This window comes from Diuraphis noxia, unplaced genomic scaffold, assembly GCF_037042655.1.
Source record: "Diuraphis noxia isolate RWA-SAM2 unplaced genomic scaffold, SU_Dnox_SAM2 contig0002, whole genome shotgun sequence".
Taxonomy (NCBI): Eukaryota; Metazoa; Arthropoda; class Insecta; order Hemiptera; family Aphididae; genus Diuraphis; species Diuraphis noxia.
Genome location: NW_028301712.1, coordinates 79,184,300 through 79,208,069, shown reverse-complemented (window position 1 = coordinate 79,208,069; position 23,770 = coordinate 79,184,300). Strand labels below are relative to the sequence as shown.

Sequence of the window (23,770 nt, the reverse complement as noted above, 5' to 3'; positions counted from 1 at the left end):
GCAGCTGATTTTTAGGACCGCATTATAATAATTTATAAGATAAATATAATATCATATATTGTGGTGTAAACCATGGTTAAAGATAAGACCAAAGAACAATATTGTTACCATCTTATATTTTGAAGAAATAAATACGTGGTGGCAATCAAGATATGCATTATCATTAAATATAATTTATGTAAACATTCGCGTAGTCGGCAACCGACAATTGCCAGTTGCCACATTCACTCTAAGCGTCTAAGCTTTACGACACTTTTGACTAACTAGTTAGTAGTTAGTGACTGTAGCTGTGTCTTCGTAGACAGTGGAGTTTTCGATTTTACTTTGACAGTTCATGGAATTTGAAGAGATGACGCTTGTGTTTTGAATATTTTCGTCCAACTATCCTCTTGTACCAGACTATGTCAGATGTCTCCTCCGCCGGATTGTCGGTGTTTCGACAAATGGTCCAAGATCGAGATAAATCTATAGCCGAACCTCAGTAAGCTACTATTACTATAAGTCAAGTACAAGTGGTAGTAGGTAATTTAATGACCGACCAAAAAGAAGAAATAGATCTAGAAATACAAGTAGAAACAATGCAGACCAATCACAGCCGCAACTCTTCTCTGAAAGTGATCACTTTGGTGACGCTAACCCTTCAAAATGCTATGGTTGCGCTTAGCATGCGCTATGCACGGACCAGGCCTGGAGACATGTTCATATCATCTACCGCTGTCGTCATGGCTGAAGTGGTAAAACTCTCCGTTTGTCTGGTACTAGTATATCGAACAGAGTCCATCTCATGGAAACATTTTATATCAATACTAAATAATACAATTATTAAACAACCGATAGACACGCTGAAAGTTTGTATTCCATCTTTAGTATATTTAGTACAAAATAATTTACTGTACGTTTCAACTTCAAATTTAGATGCAGCTACTTATCAAGTCACATATCAACTTAAAATATTTACAACTGCCGTGTTTTCTGTGTTAATATTGAAACGTAAACTATTGCGACATCAATGGATTGCATTAGGAATTTTGATTTTAGGTGTCATTCTTGTTCAGCTAAATAATTCAACTGACAAAACTCAAAAAACTTACCCTGATCAAAATCGAATAGTTGGATTAGTTGCTGCTCTCATCGCTTGTTGCTTGTCTGGATTTGCTGGAGTTTATTTTGAAAAAATACTGAAAGGAGCTGAAATATCTATATGGATGCGGAATATCCAATTGAGTTTTGTTTCTATTCCATTAGGTTTTATTATGTGTTTTGTTACAGACTGGAATAAAATTAACGATAAAGGCTTTTTTTTTGGTTATGACCTTTATATAGCCTATTTGATAAGCTTACAAGCAGCTGGAGGACTTATTGTAGCAATGGTTGTAAAATATGCTGATAATATATTAAAAGGATTTGCTACATCTTTAGCAATTATTGTAGCATGTGTTTTCTCAATGTATTTCTTCGATTTTACTATAAGTATTCAGTTTGTTGTAGGTACAATACTTGTTATGTGTTCAATATTTTTGTATAGTTATACCAAACAAAAAAAATCACCAAACCTAAATACCACACAAAGAGCATAAAATTATATACTAAAATCATGATAATGTTTGTTATGAGCAATCAACATAAAAATATAAGAAAATTAATTTTTTATAATGTTTGTATATATTAATATATTATAAATTATAATCATCGACAGTTTATATAATTATTTATTATAACATTAACATATGTTTTGTTTAAAATTGTACAAACATAGTATTATAATTTATATTTTCTTTATCAAAAAACAATTTAACAAATTATATTATAATGTACTATAAATATTGTTTTTATTTTATTTTATTTTTTTGTGTACCTATATGGAACAATAATGATACTTCAACAATAATATCAATTAAAACTTGAGAGTAATATTATAAATTAAATATTAATTTAAAAAAATCTAATTTATAGAAAAATAATGTATTTCATTTGTTAATGCCTATACTTATTTACAAAAATTGTAATGTTATATCAACTACCTACCGAGTAATTACCAGATTATTATATAATATTATAGACATAAGTAAATATATTCACATAGGTATTTAAGTCATTACCTACTTATTAATTATTACTGTTATGTTATGAATTAAAAGTTATGCTTATGATTTACAAATGTATCTTTAAACCACATTTTTATTACTGTTTACTTTCTTCTGAATTTTTATATTTAACATTATAATTATTAATTTATGATTACTAACTTTATAATAAAATGAATATAAATATTATAATAGTTGTATTGTGTATTAATTGAAGAACTTCAATGATAAAATATATTATTTTCTCTATAAAGACAAAATAGAATGAAATTAATTACTGCATCAGTAGTGTATAATTCTTATGATCTATTAGACAACAAACATCATATTGTTTGGTACCTAGTGGAACAATATTTCTTAAATTAATTTAACGGAATCATGGACCTATTAACTTAGTTCATAGGTCTATGATTGGAATGCTGATAGTCAACAATGTATTAGTGTAAAAACATGAATATTGAAAAATAAAAATTGTTCTTTTATTAAATTTCTTATTACATACCATATATTTAATATGTATTCAATTTATTCATAGACTATTCACAGTTGTTGTCTCACTAATTATAGCCTGTTTTATGTGAAACCTTTATTTAAATAAATTTTTATGAGCATTTGAAATTTAAATTTCTACAACATTGGATTTTCACTGGATTTCACATTTAGCGATTTTCTTATTTTGGTGTAACTCTAAAACAAATGACCGCAGATACTTGAAATTTTCACTGAATATTTATCTAGGCATTTTATATATTTGATATAATTTTCAAAATATTTAGATTTGTTTTAAGCTGTTTACTGACATTTTAATTTTTCAACTTTTTTGGTTTTTTTTTTCTATAAATATCGATAAAAATGTATTTGTTCGGTAGAAAATTTTGAAAATTTAATACAAGGCTTCTAAAACATTGTAACAATAGCAGTTGGAAAATATTAAAAATGTATAGACACGATTTTTTTTATAAGCATTTAAAGTTCAAATTTTGACTAAATACGTAAAAATTACGGCAATGTTCAAAATATCTTAGTTAAAAATTCATAAAAGTTTTTCTTTTTAAATCTAAGATTTGAAAATTAAATACACGGCTCCTTACATATTTTTACAGTAGCAATTTAAAAATAAAAGAAATATACAGGGTGTCCCGTGAGGATTTACCCATTGCGATATCTCCCGAAATAATGGTGATATCGAAATCCTGGTTTTGTAATAAGACTCACAGGGACAAGAATTACAATTATTTCATATTTTAATGTTTTGGTAAAAAATTAAAAAATATATTTTTTTATTTAATTATTTCCATAAAAAATAAAGATAGCCATTTTGTAGAATTTATTTTTCTGAAGATATTGACGTTTCAAAATTTTATTTTCATTAATTTCCTGATTTTTAATATTTTTTTTAGTTTCGAGAAAAATTGCGAAATTATTTAACACCGTAATGTTATCAAACATGTGACTCGCCACGCCGCGCGCATTCCCATACAACCGGCTGAATTATACCTTTCGTGTTCCTAATAGTTATAAATTATAATCATATTTTATTTCTTCAAAACTAGAAAAAATATTAAAAATCAGGAAATTAATGAAAATAAAATTTTGAAACGTCAATATTTTCAGAAAAATAAACTCTACAAAATGGCTATCTTTAATATTTTTGGAGATAATTAAATTAAAAAATATAGTTTTTACATTTTTTACAAAAACATTAAAATAAATTTAAAAATGAAATAATTGTAGTTCTTATCCCGGTGAATCTTATTGTAAAACCAGAATTTCGATATCTCAATTATTTCGTGAGATATCGCAATGGGTAAATCCTAGCAGGACACCCTGTGTAGTCACAATTTTTTTTTTATAAGCATTCAAAGTTTGAATTTTGACAACATAAAAAATTTTCTTTTTAAATCTAAATTTTGAACATTTTTAATAATCTATATTATAATACCTATATCCTAGACAGATAAACCGTTTTCACTCAGAATCGTTTTTCGTCAGTGGCGTATTTAGGTTTTTGTCATGGGGGGGGATATGACTTTTTACCGTTATCACTAACTTGAGGGGGGCTACGCCCCCCTCACCCCCCCCCCCCCCCCCCCAAGTTTCCAGGAATTATAAAAGCTTATTAATATTAAATATACTTTCTATGTTTGAGTAAAATCTCAAAACTGTAATTTATTAAATAAAATAATGATAATGATAAGACAATTGTGATTACATGCATCGAAACGACAGAGCGCATAGACCATAATACCATATGATACTAGAGTATGACCCGCCACCCGGTATAATCACTGACCACAGACCAGTGACCAGCGATACCAATGAGAATACTGTACAATAATATAATATTTTAATTCTTGCAAATGTAATCAATTATTGATAAAAAAAAAAAAAAATCATATTATTTTAAATAATAATCGTCAAATTATAACGAGTAACGACTATAATTAATTGTGTGTATACAGTCTATGGGGGGGGATTGATCCCCTTGATCCCCCCCCCGTAAATACGCCACTGTTTTTCGTATACAATGATATAATATAATTGGATTCAAAACTAACTCCATCCACTTGTAACCTACTGTACAGCAGAGCGACATCCACTTTCCTGCTTTTTTTTTAAGTTTGTTGTTTTATTTTCATATCAAGAGCTTTAGTAAGGAGTACTGAATAGGCAATAACAACAAAATCTATTTTTTAATATTATTATCCGTTTTCATCGTATTGTGACATAGTTGCGTAGAATATTGATCATTACTCATTTATGTGTGATAATGTAGTTCGAAGAATTATTGTGGAATGAAAATTACTCGTTTTCACATGCACATTGACACGAAGTCAACAATTTGATATAAATATATAATATATTAATATTATATCTTGTATTACTTCACTGTAGGATAGACAGTAGACACTACTAAAGTACTAACTACTAAATTGATCAATTTACATTCCTTCATATCGCTCCAATGATAAGATTTTAATGCTTCTCGTCCGAGCGATCATACAAACAATTTGTTTCCATTAATTAAATGTTCGTCTAAAGACCCTTTGTATGTATCTACAACTTACAAGCTATACAAATATTTAACATTCTTAAAAAAAAAAAATGTATTGTATATTTGTATGTTTAAAGGATTGTTCGAAAACGGTCAGTATGATCCGAAGAATACAAAACGAAAAATCCAAATATGTTCGAAATCTAAATATTAAGATTGATAAAAAATTAAAATTTAAGTAGGCATTTTTAGCATGAAAAACAGTCCGTTTTGAATTTACAAATTATAATGCACTGTAATCTGTAATAATTAAAACCAGACATTTTTTCTATGAATTGATATTATTTTCAATATTGTATGCATGAACAGTTGTCCTCGCACAGACACTCGAGTACAATCGCCAAATCGCATTTGTTAATCATGGCACAGATTATAATAATCTGAAGTAGGTACCTACGCTTATTTAAATATTTATTTCATGAAATCCAATGTTTCCCAAACTTTTTTTACTCAACGCCCCTTTTAGATTTCAAAAATTTCACACCATCTCCAATCAATTTTTTAAAAAGATTTACGTTTCATTTTTTAATAAGCTGTCTAATTAAAGAAAAAATATATTTTAACGCTACAATTTAGTTAATTTTAAATTTAAATACTTACCTACTAATAATATGAATTAAATAATTGAATTTTGATTTTATTGAATTAACTAATATAAAATAATAACACATATAAGATACTTAGGTGACTAATGACTGCCCCGAGGTTAATGGTTTCCTACTAACGGAATATTATAACTGGCACAACAGATGACAGCATTAGTCTTATCTCCACTTTCACATATTTCTGATATGTTTCTTGATTTGGTGAGAAGTTGTTGAACCGCATTAAATCGTTTTTCTATAAAATAATATAATCATATTATCTACATAATTCTGTTTATTTCTGTATATTATTACATTTGGTATTTTAAATTATTTTTTTATTCTACGCAGCTATAGAGTCATTACAGTCAGTTATAAACAATTAAAATGCAAATGATGGATGATCACCCCCTCAGAAAAAGAAAACCACTCCATCAAAAATAAAAATGTCAAAAATGGGGCGGTCGCCAAATTAATTACATTGTCATCTGTCAATCTGTGATCCGAGTAGTAAGCACAGCGTCATCTACCGCCGTATTTTTATTCTCGCATATAGGGAGCAAAAATCAACTGTAACTGTTGCACACTCTAGCCGCTAGATAGCGCGTTCTCTTACGATTTTTATTTATTATTTTACAAACAAATTACGGATTTCTTATGTCAATCTCGGGATTCGGACTCTGTTGTCCACGATAATCTAAATCAGCGGTTCTCAAACTGCGCATTAGGCCACTCTAGGGGCATCACGAGTTCTTTCTAAGGACACAGAGGTGTTTAGTTCATAATAAATAATTTAAAGTGAATAGAATGCTTTTTTTCAAAAATTAGTTAGATTTATTAGTTTAATATGAACTATTAAACTGTATAATATAGGTACACTATAGATATTATGATCATGATAACAAGTTTATAACTTTATGAGAAATAGAGGTCATAATATTACGATTTGAAGTACACAATTAAAGGTAAATTGAGAATGAGCAAGTTTGATCAATACAAATCCTGAATAACACATAAATGCTTTATAATAGATTTACAGGTTGTATTCAAAATTAAAACTTATAATATAGTCAGTATAATCACGGTTATTGGGTTATTCTATACAAAGTTTTTTTTATTATTTTCCGAAATAAAAAGAACATAATATAATGTGTACAATATAATTGTATATATTGTAATCATTTAATGAAACCAGCAATGAACATATCAACGGGTTTCAACGAGAACTTCAGTGAAGACAATAATATATATATATTATTCTAAATTTCTAAACGTGTTCAATATAATCGGCCTAGATTTTTCGCTTTTTGTCGTCGATAGTGAATGGATCTGTTTCAGAATATTTCCATACATACATTTTTTTTTTATCGTTTGGTCAACTTTTGAGAGTTTGTCGTGTTCTCAATTTGTAAGTAAGGCGCATGATATTGTTCATTTACTATTCAAATATTAGTTATATAGTAATAATATATGTTATCTATGACATAGGTACTTTCCTGTTATACGAGACTACGGCTATTTTCGCAACTACCACCCAAGACTACCTCTGTTATTGCGACTACCACAATTAGCTGAATGATATCCATAGGCTGCGTTTTAGCGTCGCAAATACATTATATAAATATAAAATAATGAGTTTTTTTATTCAAATTTTTTAATTTAATAATTCGTATGTGTGTCCATCATTCATTACTATTTTATTTGTGGATTTATTATTTTTACATTTAATATTTAATATTATATAATATCATTTTACCATTATTTATCGTGTTTGGTGACAACATTAATATTATTTTTTTTTTCTATTTATATTACATAATTTTAATATGTGGCCATATTTTTTAACTATTTTATTTTTGTATTTATCATTTTTACATTTACGCCAAGTATAGTGCTAGTCTGCTGTAGCACCTCTGGCGTGCGCTGTGAAAAATATATATTACAAATGATTTCAATATTTTCTTTTTCTTTCTATACATATAAATACAATTCGAATGTGGCCATCTCCGCAATACCTAGGTTAGGAGTATATACAGGATCGGTATATATCTTATACCTATAGTTATATACCTTTTAGTTATATATCTACAAGTTTACATAATTTTAAGACGTTTAATATCTTTAATTTAACGAGTAGTAAGTTAATACTTGCAGCCTAACTTGAGATAAAAAAAAGTTTAATGTTTAGAAAACATAATAATATTTATTGCTTATATAAGTATGTAGATAAGTATTTATTCTAAATTAATAATTCATACAATCATAATTCATAAGTATCGCAAGTATTTTGTATGATATTCTAAATATCTATACTTAAAATTAATAGTAAATATTATTAAGTATTACGTATAGTGAATCTTATCGATGACAAATCTACTTTCCTTTTTACATCTTCAAGTTGCGTCTATGATAACTTAGGTCGATATTAATAGAACATAAGAAAAACGTGTTGGAACCTTGGTTGGTGCTCGAATGGTTCTATAATATTTTAAATAATAAAAAATGAAAAGAAAATACATATATATTGTATATAAACAGTACATATTATATACATATGGAACACATTTTATATAATGTAAAACTATATGGTGTGCACGCTGACGTGAGCAAACAAAATTAAATGTTCACGTATTATTGGTTTTTGGCGTGTGTGTATAAACTGTATACTGTATATATATGACATTATAAATGTAATATGCAAATCAAATATTATATACTGCTAAGTATTCAATAGTTCAATACTTATTCTTGTTGAATTCATGGGATTCTGACTGAGAGTCACTGCAGGTGTCACGTCGATTACGATTTTTTAACACAATTGTTATTCATGAATCATGATAATAAATTGCAATAAATGTATAATATTTATATTATATTATATACACACTCTAACTTACATGATAATGCAGATTGGCAGTTTTATAAAATATGTGTCATGTGTGTGGAATGTGGATTAGTTTTGAATACAGAATCAAAAATTTACATCTATAGGTATACTAACTGAAACCGATTAGAATGCGGGTATTTTATTGTTTCGAGTTGAACATAGTATTCGCCACTTAAATATAAAATGTATATTAATTGAAAAATTACATATTTTTAGTCAAGCAGACAAGGTGATTGAAAATAGGTAGATGATTACGAAGTTGAATAGTTAAACATGTTCATTTAACAGGTTAACGTAGCATATATTTCATGTAATTTTTTTTTCATTTTTATAAGAAATATAAATATAATAAATATAAATAATATTATATTATTATATAAATATAATATGCCTTGAGGCATAATAAGAATATGGGCTAATTTACAGTGACACGAATGAGTTGTTAGAAGAAGCCTGCAACCTGTAGTGACACTTCTTATTGACTTTTATATTTATTTTTTAACTTATTTTTAACCATTCGTTTTTTAGTTGTTAAGGAGATCTCTGTACCATTTTACTTTTAGTCAAGCTAATGATGAGAATTACCAGGAATTTCGCTAATTCACGGATTAATGGATTTGTGTGGGCTAGAGATGATCATGAAAACGCATATAGAATAATTTTGCTTCTTCTTGGACGGCTTTTAGACGGAGATCGGTGTGGAGGGTGTGATTTGATATGTACGGGGGAGAATTAGTAATTTTTCTTAAAGTAATATTTTAAAACGTTTCGATTTTTTTAAGATTTGACATTTTGACATTACCCCATAGTTGTATACCGTAGGTCCAATTCGTGTAAATAAAATATAAAAATCTAGTATTAACATTATATTAATTATAATATTTATATTATATAATTTTATATTTCTTAACTATTCGTGTATAACCAACTTATCTTAGATATTGTGAATATGTAACTGCCGTCTGCCAACTGTGGTTATTGAACACATAATGTGGAACCAAATCTATATGTTATATTACATAAGGATAAGGTAGTAGCCAGTATAGGTATACCTTCAGTCTACAGATAAATGCATGAAATTATGATATAAGAGGAACAAAATATAAATGCCTATACCTACTTTAATTAACTTATACAATAATTAATAGCATTAGCATTTTATTAATATTATCGCATTGATTGAAAGTAGCTCTTTATACAATTCACAGTTAATATCAAACAAGTACTCGTTGACAAAATTAACATTTAAATAAGTCAAGAGTTAAGACTCAGACTACTCAGAGATATATGAGCCTCGAATTTTAGAATAGCTTACTAATACTATCCAGACTCCAGTGGTATAGTTAAATATATTAGAGTAGTAATTTTGTTTATTATTTTCTAGGTTATTTTAAAAGTACTAGGAATACATTTTTTATATTTAATCCAACCGAAAATAACCAACTAAATCTAATTTTTTAAAGTTAATAATTAAATTATTTTTACCAACCCTAAAGTCAATGATAATCCGAAAAAAATACACATCACTCCTCTCAGAATATAAAATGAACAATATATGGCAATATAAAAATATTATCATTAAAATGAATTGTATTGTCTGTGTTTATATGTTAATTTTTCTTTAGCCAGTTATATATAATGTACATTATTATATTGTAGTATTTTATAAATTCATAATAACACCCTTAAAATTACTATTATACATATAAAACAGATAACGTTATTACCTTATTGAGGTTTAAAATGGTATACAATTTGATTATTAAAAATAATAATAATAACTTTATTTTTATTAAATTCGAAGCTTCGATAACAGGAGAATTTCCCTTGAATTACATACTTAATATTTCATTAATAAAATAATAGCATATTATATTTGATCTATAATATTTGTATTTTGTCTTCTAAGCATAACAATTTAATACAAAATAATGTATATATATATGGTTAAGATCAAAGGAATTATAAATGGATTTCAATACTCAAGTGAAATCCATTTCTATGTAATAAGTTGATAAAAACATGTTTTTATTTAATTAGAACTATTCTAAGAAATAAAATATAAGCTTCCACTATTTTCAATTAAACGCGTTTTGTTCTAAGTGAAATTATATACATGTAGTAAATAGTGATATTTGACCTATAAATTTAGAAGTATAGATCTTTTATCAAAACTATGCCTGTATGAATTAACTTTGATGGTTTATTCTATGAGAACTTTACAATATTGTCGAATTCTTACCATTATACCTAATTATAAGCTAATATTATTATAATTTTCAACGAAAACACAGACATTAAAATATCATAAATTCAAATATATACTTTGCATTATATTTATTATGATTTATCTACATTCTACTTACATATCTATAGCGAATATTCGGTCCTAGCATTGTCTATTGGTGAAGTTTTATATAAGATATAACATGGGTACCTAATTATTAATTATAATGGTTAACTGGTATCGGGTACAAAATATGTGGGTAAAAAATACAAAACATAACCGATTAGGTTGGTACCGATGATTGTCCAAGTTTATTATAATTTGTATCCTGCAGGGATCAAGGACATTACGTTTTATCTAGCCGAATACTGTAAAATCTACTGAAGTCTATGTACAACGCAAGTAGATAATATGACGTGTATTATTGTGTATTATATACATTTGACGACGGATATTCGAAAACTAGTAGTGTATATTGTTTTAAAGAGTTAAGTGTAATTGGTTTAAAACATATTGTAATAAACAGTTGTAAAATATTAAAAATATCAACAGAATAAGGAAGATCTTGAAAGATTGACTCACCTCGGTTCGATTAAAACTAGGACAACAACGCGGAATACGAAATGCAGATTTACAAGAAATTATACAAAGAACGCACCTATTATTATATAAGAGAAATAGTATTAAATTCACTATAAAATGTTAACAGCAATATAAATAACCACTTAATAGACATCGACAACAACGATTACTGGAATTTCGAGGTATATTTCTAAATGCTAAGCATATTATGCGAACCAATGCAGGGTACTGGGTAGGTTATAGATGTGTAATCAGATTCTGATGGTTATAGGATTATTGGGATGGGTGTTGTTATTATAGTTAAATCTGAAAAGTTTATTACCTACCTGATGACATATAAATCGCATAACCACACAATAAAACTAAAATCAATGTTTATTATGTTAATATGTTATGAAGAAGCACATGATTACATAATATTTCTGAATTATCAACTCGGCAGATATTACACGAAAATGCTCATAGCACATTTAAAACACATTAAATTTAATGTACAAGATGAATTAATTGAGAAATCATTTTTTATGCAACCTGCATACTGTGACGTCTGTAACATATTAAAAGTTTAAAAGTAGGTAGGTAGTACTAGGTACAATGGTGCACACCTAAATAATACCTACCTATAATAAAATAATATTAGATTCTGAACAAAGTGATTGAATGTATTGATATTACAATAATGTGTTTTTTTTTACTGTGTATACGATAAGCAGGTATGCCTGTGGTCTAAATAATACTTCAATTATAACTTCAGTGTTTTTTGGGGTGGGATAGACGGATAGTGAATCTAGTTGGTGTATTCGGGAAGTGAAAAATTAAAATTCTCAGTAGTTTTCAAAAGCATCTAGGAAAACAAAAAATAAATAAATAAGGAAAAATAGGAAATTTTACGCAAAATCGGTTTTCGACAAAATCGATTTCAGTTTTTGTATAACTACTAACTCTTAAAAAAAATAATGTAGAAATTCATAAAAGATTTATTTTTATTACATTTATTTATTTTTTATAATGCCAATATAACTTTTTTTCGTAAGATCAATAAAAGCTTGAGAATTTAACTAGGCACAATTTTTTTTATAAAATTTTGAAGTCCAAATTTCGACAACATTTATTAAATTTTTTTTTTCATGTTTTTGTATCGAAACGACCCCGAGGTCTTCATCGACGTCTTTTTCACTTTAGGAGGGGTAGAGTGCGGCGTGTAGCTCTTGTACCCCCTTCTCTAAGAAGAGAATATACACGTGTGTGGATATCACTCTCAGTGTAGTGGGTCCGGGGGGGGGGGAGTATAGTTTATTAAATTAAAAATACACTAATAATTATTTTACAGGGAATTAAAAATTACAAAATGACTAACTTTTATAGCTAAAGATTGGCATTTTAAACAAGGTTAGCATATCAATAGTTATTTCTATAACCAAAATATCCAAAAATTATACAGTTTTTTATCGATAAATTTCATGTATAAATTTGGACGAAACTTCATATTTATACTTGTAAGATTAAAAAATATTGGATACCTACTTGAAACTTTTAAAGTAGGTATATTATTTTACACAAATGTGATGATATGCAAATAATATTAATTTAACCTACTGCTTACCCCTGCCGTATTAGTATTAACAATATAAATATCATATAAAATATCATAGGTCGACAAATTGTATTTCGTACACATAAATTATTTATGACACCATCTACTACAATGGGCGTCAGTGACCCACTTGTAACTAAACTTCGCACTCATTGCACTTACCCGCTTTATTTTTATTTTTATCATCTTCATGATATTTAAAATATAATGTCAAACATTATTATGAATTATGATTTATAAAATATTTTTTTTCCTTGTTATTTGAATTATAATTAATATTTAATATAATTCTTGAAAGTCATAATATTTAATATTATAAATTATAAATTAAATTATAATATCATATATTATGATAAGTTATTTTTTCTTATATATAAATAATTTTGAGTCGTTATCACAGTCTTATGCTATAGCTAGGTGCTAATACTATACAATAAGTCAGTATTGAATATAATACATAGTAGCCAGTAGGTCATATAGTTAATCGTCTAATCACACTAAACATTAATTACAGTTCAGAACGGATCAAAATAGAGTCATTTGATTTTTAATACCAAACTATATAATAATTAATAATTATATTTTTTTTATTCTCTAAGTATTTTCGGTTAGGTATGTCTTATTACTCTCCATACAGACCTAAAATTAAAAACTATCTACGAGGAAGCCAAACACTCTTACAAAAGATTCCACAACCTAATTAAAAACCTTTCCTCCCTCTCAATCCCTGGCAGTCCTCCTAGACGACTAAAACGTAAATGGTGCAGAGACCTGTTACAAATTCCAATATAGAAAAGAAAAGAAAAATTAAAATTAAATATACAATAATTCATTTACTTTTTCATATATAACATGAAAATTAAAGTGTTATCATTGGGTGGCTTCTTTACTCACTTTGTATTTGTATACTCATGTAATCTGTACCTATCGTTATCATATATGCTTATTATGTCATCTGATATAGATTGAATATTACGACTTAAAAAAAAAAAAAAGGTATGTCTTATACGATTTTCATACACAATAATTCGAAATAATAATATTTTTTTTTATTTAAACATTTAGCTTCCGGTGATGGGTGACACGAATTTAAAGATTCTGAGCGTGCAAAAAAAATTAGCAATCAAAATTGGCAAATTATAATTTCAGAAAGGTACAGACAAAAGATTTGAAAGAAAACATTTCAGAAAGAAAAAATAAACAATTGTCTATGTAATACTTATGAAGTTGTGAATTATGATATCATCAGTAGGTCAGTTAGACCAATGCAATCTTTAACGGTGACATTGTTGTACAATATGAATAAACAAGCTTAAGTTTACAACCGGCCACTATATAATATGCGGAATATTAAATTCTGTATAATATTAAGATGAGAAGCCAAATTTTTGTAGTTGTCGTGGGTTTGTTTTTTTATTAATTATGTGAATTATGTCAATATAGGTCTATTATTGTTTATTATTGTCCTATTTTTTTTTTTTTTTTGGTTTTTAGGCGCTTGACATAGATTTCAACGACAGATTCGTTAGTAATTATTATTGACTACATTACAATGTGTGCCTACTCGGTGTACATTTTTCATCAGTCGACAGTCATCACATAGTAAACGTTTCGAGATAGATTTTGAATTAATTCATGTTCAAACACGTGAAAATCTATATAAGCGACTATTTATTTATCCGTGTATTTCGGGTACTTTTTTCTCCATTTGCACACAGCACAACGTATAGTTGTAGTAATTACGAATTACAAGTTACGGCGAGAGTCTGACGCGGTATTTTATTTTTGAATTCTAATAATGTAATACTTTAAATTCTGTGATAATAATATTATGTTATGTTTAAATAAGATATTATACATCATACCTAAGTATATCTTATTTAATTGTCGAGCTGTATTAGCCCATAGTACCTACTGAAAGCTATAAAAATAAAAATAAAAATATTATGTTTACCAACTATACACGAAGACGCAGTTATAATAATAATAATAATAATAAGTAATAATACTATAATATTTAGCTTAGCAAACGCAACGAAACGACTGCGATTACACTACGGAATGGCCCTCGAGTGGGGGGCGGAGAGGAGGAGCAATCGTGGCCGCGTATACTGCGGGCCGATTGTTCGGCGGAGTGGGGTTGAGAGGGCAAAGAAGGTTTTTACGGTTATGAGAAGACACCTGTTCGCTCAGATTCCTACTCGCTCAGGTTCAGTCTCCGGCGAAGACCTCGTGGCACGCATATTACATCGTTGTCAGTCATTTCGCGGCACCGGTTAGCGGTACTACTGCGGTTGTATTCGTGTGTGTACGTGTGCGTTATTGTGTTCACTACAGGTGACCCGCGTCTAAAACGGCGAACTAACTTCGCGAATTGTCTTTATTTTTCTCGATTTTGTTGTCGACGGTATTTGCATTGTTACCACCGACTCTGTCAAGCTATATCGCAACGAATCTTCTGTGCCTAACCTATATATACACCGCGCAACGGCCGTCGAGGACGGTCTGCCGGCCACTGCAGAATAGGTAAGTAAAAATCATTATAATATTATAATATTTAAAAAAAACAACAACAACAATGCTGACTTTCGATCGGTCAGAGAGAGAAGTATAAAATTTGAAACATCGAAAACCAATATTATAGGCTTTTTATGGATGTAGGAATTTTTATGTTTGAGTTACCAACAATACCGAGATAAATCAAGGTTCGAATCGCCGAGTAAAATCCACTGTAAAATTATTGAATACGCGCAGACGCGCCCACCCTTGCAGGCGGCAGCTGTCTTACACCCTCCAAGGGAGGACTCGTGGTTGTTTGTATTATATTTCATAAATAATGTGCTACTTACTACGCAGCAAACATTCCAGAAAACAACTCTGTCAACGACGACGCCATTATGACCAAATATTTTAGCCGCACCTAACCTACTCGTAGGTTGTATTTTGACGGCGATTGCAAAATTACATTTATTTGTTATTAATTTTTTTTTTTTTAGAACACAACCAAATATCTACGTCATTTCTGTATGTCATTCACGTTTAATAGACGATTGTCTACAGCAAACTGATATTGGCGTTTTGAATATTAAAATATTATTATTCCGGATAATATTTAGGTTAGGTAGTCGGTAAACTAAAGAATAAACATTAAACACGCATTTTTAAAAGTACATCATATATCAGTTGTTATTTGAATTAATGATATACTCAGTTAAAATCGTTTTCGTTAAAAAAAATTGTTCGTGATTCATCAGTAGACAGTAATTCATCAGCATATTCCGTCGAAAATATTTTGTTGACAGATGGACATTAATAGCCTATAGGTGATGTAATAAATAGGTAGATACTATAAGTAAGATATAAGATAAGATATTATAAGTAGATATCGACGTATTGTATTAGCAGTATTATGATTCTATAGTTCTATATATTATAATTATTACAGATAGTTAGGTATCTGCTGGCTACTACGCTTGTTGTGTAAACACGTTGGGAAACGTTGGTATACGAAGGTATTATTATCGACTTTATGTTGACTGTTTAGTTTTTATACTTTGTTTATTTGAACAAATTATTTAATGGAGGAAATAGTTGGTACTAGGTAGGTATATCCCATTCATTTATAAATATACAGCTTATCTGATAAACTTACTAGAATGATTTGATCATGTCCGTATTTTAACATGAGATACATTGAATCAGTTAAATAAATCAAACTTAGTATTTCGTACTGAGGAGTCAATTGCAATAATTTTATTTCAAATTTAAATATATAAATTGTTATCATCTTTTAATATTATATTTTAACCATTGACTATAATAATAATATAAATAGATATTTTAATAATTTAAAATCAATGTTTTTACTGATTATAATGCTTATAATACGTATCAATTGTTTACATATTACTTAATCGTTATCATCGAGTCATTTATAATTGTGTATGTCGATGGACAATTATAGTATTTTGTATAATATTTTGTATTATGTTAATTTGCTTAATGTTTTTAAATACCTACCTACATGAATATATTAGTTCACATTTTATTTAATGAATGGTTGATTGTACTTTAAAAAAAAAAAATTATAAATCATAAATCATTAACACTCACCATATTCATTGAATTAAATAACGCACACGTGGACGTGGTACACCTATATTATATTTTATGAAATAATGGATTCTAAAAAGACAATGGAAAAATCGTATGCAGAAAGTGAAATTTTGATCACTCGGATGAATAATGAGTAATGACCATAGATACATCATTATAATTTTAATTATTTACATCATTCATTCATTTAATGTTTTGAAATTTAATGAAAATGAAAGAGGACTTTTGAGATGTGTAACGTATAAATTATACAAATGATTTAACCATGATACACAGGTACACGTTCGTTTTTAAAAATATTTAAATGATATATTCTATTATTATTCATTGTCTAAAACTACACATTTGAAATAGAATATTCTTCACTACTACTCATATTATGGCTTACGACTCATAATGATTATAAATTATAATATACCATTATGATTAAAGGCTTATTTCATGATATAAATGTCTAGAAATGCATTGTTATTTCTTTTATTTTTGAACATCTATAATTATTATTTGACAAACATGTAATTTAAAAATCAGAAATATGAAAATAAATTAATATTTTACTCCCATATTTTTGTTATGAAAAAAATATATATATAATACATAAGTAGGTACATCTTGAATGCGTGACTTGACTTGCCCATTGAACATGTTTAGGAGCATCAGCGTGCTCTCCAAACCACCCATCATACTCTCCATTAAGAAATAAGTACCGCTGACATTAATTCCATTTCGAAAAGTAAGAAAATTTGTATTTTTAAAAAATAGTTTGTGTAATCGCCCACAAATTCGTAGCAATACTCAAATGGACTCGAGAAAAAACTAAGAATGTACTCATCTATGCTATGATATTAATAATTTATTGGCCATTAATAAAACTAAAAACTCTTGATTTTTTAATTATTATCGTAATTACATAGATAACGTTAACGGTGAAAATAAAAACTACATTCCTAATATAATTTGGCGCGCTTTGTCTGCATATATTTAAACATTAGGTGTGTGTGTACTCGGGTGGGTCACTAGTTGGTGGTTTCCAACTGCTGTTTACTATTTGTTTTTTTTTATAATGTTGCATTATTTTTTTAATACATACACTAAAGAAGTATTGTTAAAACTTATTGAACGCATGAATGAAGCTGATTGAAAACGACCCACATACAGACCACATGCATTGTTTGCAGTAGTTAGCCCATCGTGTATATTATAAAATAGTATATCATTCATTCACATTAAGCGCCCCAGGGAAACAATAATAATAGTACAACGGAGTCATTATTCCAAAATATGAGTCAATCCTACATTTCCTATTTTGAGTTATACCGAATTTGGTCATTTCTCCGTTTTCCATTGGAACCACCAAACACCTATACCAATAGGGTATATCATATAATTTTCAATGTTGTAGTTTTTAAAAAAAATAATTAAAAAAAAATATTTTAAACAAATAAATAATCAGCACTAAATAATTCTGGGAAATACCGTTTTTCGATTCGTTCTGTTAATTTTAATTGCATTTTTTCTCAAATTAAAAGCTTAAAATATGGATCTACATGAATAAAGTAAACAATAATAATGGTTTTCTTAGATCAATTGACAATTATAAATAGTGACTTTTTTCCGATACTCTGTATTATATGGAACACAGTTTAATCTGTATGAATGTATTTATAATAATTTAAGTTTAAATAGTAGTCTCAAAAACAGTTTATCATCAATCACCAAAAATTGTTATACATTCAACTAAATAACTAGATACAAATACATTATTATATTCATTTTTTATAGAAAAATTCATTAATAAGGAATAACTAACATACAACCATATTTTTTCTTTGATTTTTAGAAGACAAGTTTTCAAAAATTTAGAATAACTGAATAATATACATTAATAACCACTCTCTTTTCTATATAGAATAGTAAAAAAAAAAACATAATTTTTCTATTCATGTTATTCAACGCCAGATTTTTTGTAATTAATTTTTTTTTTACCATACGTATTATGTAAATAAATTAATTCAAATTTTGGTGTCTTCCCACGTTGCCGAAACCCAATTTGCCGATTCCCGATACACCGACTTATTAAAAAATTAATATAAATACAAATTTGTTATGTATAAATGGCTATTAATACATTCAATCAGTAAATATATTGTAATATATAAAATAAAAGTAAATATAAATAAAAAAAATTGTAAATTAATTGTTTTATTATATCGACATACTCTATTTAAAGAGATTTCTTCTGATTTCAATCTGAAAAAAATTTTAAATAGTTTAATTGTGTTCCGTATTTTATCTCAACCTTTTTCAGATTTTTAAACCATTCCATTTTTATTTCAATTTTTAATAAGCACTTTTCAATAATTATAGTTAAGTTCACTGTAAAAACAGCTGGAATGAACAATGAACTAAATTTACCAACCTATACCACATTTGGATTTTATATTTTTATGTGTGGAAAAACATTTAATTATTGAACTCATATCCATAACATACCATAATTTTATCGCTATCTTATCCGTTTTCGATAAAATCATTGTCAACTGTCGGCGAACTGGGAAAATTTAAACTTTATTAATAACTTGTCGGCGAAAAGAGAATATTTTAAAAATATTTTAAAACTGGTATATTTGTCAGCAAACTAAGTTTTCAACAAAGTGGATATGATCCCAATAATATGTATATTAAACTTCTGTCGAAAAATGAGACAACAAGTGAAGGTAGAATCAACATCGTTTGTGACACATCTGATCTAAATTGGCTGGTTTTATTTTTGTAAAATTTATAAATTTGACTGGGAGAACAACCCATTTATAAATCATTTAAATTAAATTGTTAATAAAATGTTTCCATTTTGCTTTTTATTATAATTTATTCAAAGTTGATTAATGTTAATTATTATGATACCAGTTCACCTTGGGCTATTATTTCTGTCTTATACGGTCTTATAATGTCTTATATGACAACCAACTCCAAACATCACGATTTTTTACAACGTTTGGTATTTATTTTTTAACATTTCAAGTTCATTTTTCGTGCCCTACGACTTTGTATATAAATTATGTTTGACTCGTTAACATTATAAATTTTAAAGGTTTTAAAGTGTTGTATGAAAACCGGATTTTAACGAAATGTTAGTGTGATCAATTGCGTGAAATACATACACATTTACCATTAATATTGACGATACATTTTAGCTAATTATCCAACTAATTATTCACGTGTATAGTTCAATTTATTTAAGATACGGTTCGCATTCAAACAAAACATTCATCTTGTACCTAATGGCTAATGAAATACCGTTTAAGTACCTAATCAATTTTAAAATTAAAGCAGTTTATTGCCGAATAACAATATTACCACAAACTGCTTTGATCAATGTTATATGGGCACAGCAGTATACGTTTATAATAACCAACATAATATTTAAGGAGTCACCACTGAGAGTCGTACACAATATTGGTTAATGGTTATGGATATAAAATAGTATTTATAATCAATGATAATATAAGGCGTATATTCATTAGTTATTATAGTTATTTGTTATATTAAATGTTGTTAAATGTTATTGTTGTGCGCATTTATATTACTGGTTTAATTTTATTCTTTAATCTGATATTCCAGTCAATTGCTTACAATTGAAATTTAAAAGGTTAATATCTCCTTGAGTGAATACTAGACGTATTACGTATAGTGAATACTCAAGAATCAGAGCATACCCCCCCCCCCCCAAAAAAAAAGACCTTTTAATGCAATGACAAAATTTCAAACATCATATCTCTAATATAATATTACGTATATCGATCTCTCGGGAGACACAAACAGCTGTGGTTAGAGATCGCTATTCTGCAGCTCGCAATGGAAGTAAATTATATAAAAAAATATCCCTTTATTTAAAATGTAATATATTACGCAGGATCTATAGCGCGTTCTGTGGCAGAGCTTTTTTATTAGTTAGCGTCGACGAGGCGTGTACGTTTGTGCTTTCCGTTCGCTTTTATAACAGTCATCTTTTAGTATAGATTATAAATCACAGCGCAAGGCCTTCGGGGGGGGGGGGGGGGACAATTAAAAATCGCCCGAAATCTACCTCGGTGGCGGCGTTCGTCGTCGTAGGTATAATTACAAATCGCGCCATGTTAGGAACGACTTATATTGGGTGTACCTACCTACCTACCTACTAATTCGTATAGGTAATACGACGCATAATATGTCTCTATGATAATAATATATCTATCGCGAGGTCTACTATATCTATCTATATCCCGTGCGTCTGCATCTCGGATCTTCGCCTCCACCGCAATCCTGACCATCGTCTCGATCGATTTACTTCTGCCCGGAGGGGAAAAGTCATCAATCAACACGCGCGAACCCCGGTCGATGGGGTGTTGGGGGAAGGGGGGAGCTGACGCGCATCAATCATCAGAAATAAAATAAACGAAAAAATCCGTCATCGGAGCGCGTTTTTGTTATTATCGTACGTATAAGACATGTCTTCTTCCCCTGAAGCACAGCATAGACAACACCCGAGGAACATACGAGGTATATGCGCCGCGATTGACATTCAAGGTCACGACGGGTGCAGCGGCGGCATATTTTTTTTTTTAGTGTTTTTTATCCCGGCCCGCCCGCCCGTTTTAATAATTTATATATAAACGAACCCATGCCATTTGCTCCTTGGCCATAAAATGATAATGCGTATTATACCTACCTATATGTATTATTATTATTATATAGCTGTACTCGTCGGACGGCCAGCCGAAACGCTTCACATAATAATATTATATTTTATCGCGCCTCGCCGCCGGCATAGGATCCCACGGGTCCGGCGGCGGTAGAGACTATTATTATTATTTGTCATTAGGGCTGGGGTTTATATGCGTTGTTGGTATGTCGTTTTTCTTCTACAAATTTGGTTAGTTATGTCCACAAATCGTCTCATATCGATACAAATCAAATAGTTTTTATTTTGCATAGTTTTGGATATTTTAAGTGTGTACCTATTGCATATTATTATAGCATATTTTGACAACAAACAAAATGAATTTTTATGGTATTTTTAAACGAAAGTGGTGAATAATGCATAAATATAAAAAATGCATTATGTATATTAAATTACAATTCTAATTTTAATTTCCAAAAATGGCAAAACTTTATGATTTTGTTAATGGCGAAAAACTGTATAAATGTATAAACATTTAAATGTGAGTGATAGTTTTATGGGCAATAGATGTGTGGCGATTTTTTTTTATGCAGGAGATTATATTTTTTGACTCCTGAAAATGGACCAATTATTTAGACGTGTAAGATGGTATATAGTATGTATAACAACTACAATGACTTCAAAACGTCATTACTCGCAGATTCATTTAATTACTATATTATTATTGGTTATTGGTTGATCGCGATTCCATCGGAGATCGTTCTCGACTCCTATTGCAGACGTGATCGTTTCGCGATTTCATAATAGCAAAACTCTATCTACTTAACTATGATTTTATGTAATGGAAAAGTAGGTATATATTCTGCGTGTAATGTCATTGTATTTATAGGTATGCAGGTATTCCTCCGTGGACAGAAAACAATACTCGTCGGCACGAATTTCCAAAATAAGAAATATCTCCTCTGACAACAACCCCCCGCTCTTGTACACGAAACCAATAATTATATAGTATTGTATCATACTATTTGGAATGGATTCTCATTTTCTTTTTGCTTCATAATATCAAATCACCACGGTACAGGAATGTAACCTGCATGCAGTGCACCTCACTCGTATTATATATTTATATACTATATATGCGTGTGTACGTGTCGTAGTCTACAGAAACTTATTTGTGCGTCATATTAATTCACTGGATCGACTATATTATGATAAACATTTTTTTTAAATTTACACGTTAAATATAACGTCATATAATATTAGGCAGTGGTAGGTGCAGTGTATTGGTCTGGTCGTATTTACAGCGTCTATTGCACAGGCTCACAACTACACTGCATCAGATAGGTATATAGTTAACCATGAGAACTGTTTCGTTGTTTTGTAACATATTATATTACCTATATAGACCACCTTCATACATACCTATGAGTTGGGTTATAATAGTAATAATAACGTCACAGACGAGAGCATAATTATTATATTATGAATATCTCTTGTGATAGTTGACCGTGTGCACTGCTGCTTATGGATATCTATACCTATTTAGTGCTGCAGTGTGGTCTTATTACATATTCAAACGATAACATCGACGAATATATACGCACTGCAATATTATTATAATTTCAGTATACCTGCAATATGCGTTTGATTAAAAATTAAAGTATTTAAATAACTCTATAAGTTCTCGAGTCGAACGACGATAAGGATAATGATCTATAATATTAAATTCGTACGTCGTTTACCGCAGTAATATTATGTAAAATACCATAAGTCCATGACAAAATCATATCTAAAATGGCAAGATATTTTATAGTTGCATAATACATATAATCATGTAATCATAATATTATGATATATCTATATTTCATATCTACGAGGATTAATAATTATGTGTTTACCGGTACACTATAGGTACCTCGTTTGTAAGTTTTTCTTTTTTTTTAACAGATTTTATTTGATATTTATTTATGTCCGTCTAATA

General features: G+C 28.6%; 2 protein-coding genes across 3 annotated transcripts in view; both read left to right on the top strand.

The window, feature by feature from the left end:
• The first annotated feature begins 147 nt into the window (after positions 1-147).
• Positions 148-2,571, top strand: Ugalt (UDP-galactose transporter). The gene has a single exon (XM_015515917.2). It carries the CDS (start codon positions 531-533, stop codon positions 1,575-1,577), a length of 1,047 nt encoding a protein of 348 aa, XP_015371403.1. The 5' UTR covers positions 148-530; the 3' UTR covers positions 1,578-2,571.
• A 12,646-nt stretch (positions 2,572-15,217) lies between these two features.
• The window catches only part of LOC107167037 (uncharacterized), a 60,276-nt gene continuing 51,723 nt past the window's right edge, over positions 15,218-23,770 (top strand). The window contains exon 1 of one of the 2 annotated variants that reach the window (XM_089219847.1): positions 15,218-15,539. The gene's annotated coding sequence lies outside the window, so the exon portion shown is untranslated. The remainder of the gene's footprint in view (positions 15,540-23,770) is intronic. The other variant, XR_001506149.2, reaches the window with a different exon arrangement.

Bases quoted from the DNA above. Each gene is read 5' to 3' on its own strand.
- Ugalt (XM_015515917.2), top strand. From the start codon at position 531: ATGACCGACCAAAAAGAAGAAATAGATCTAGAAATACAAGTAGAAACA.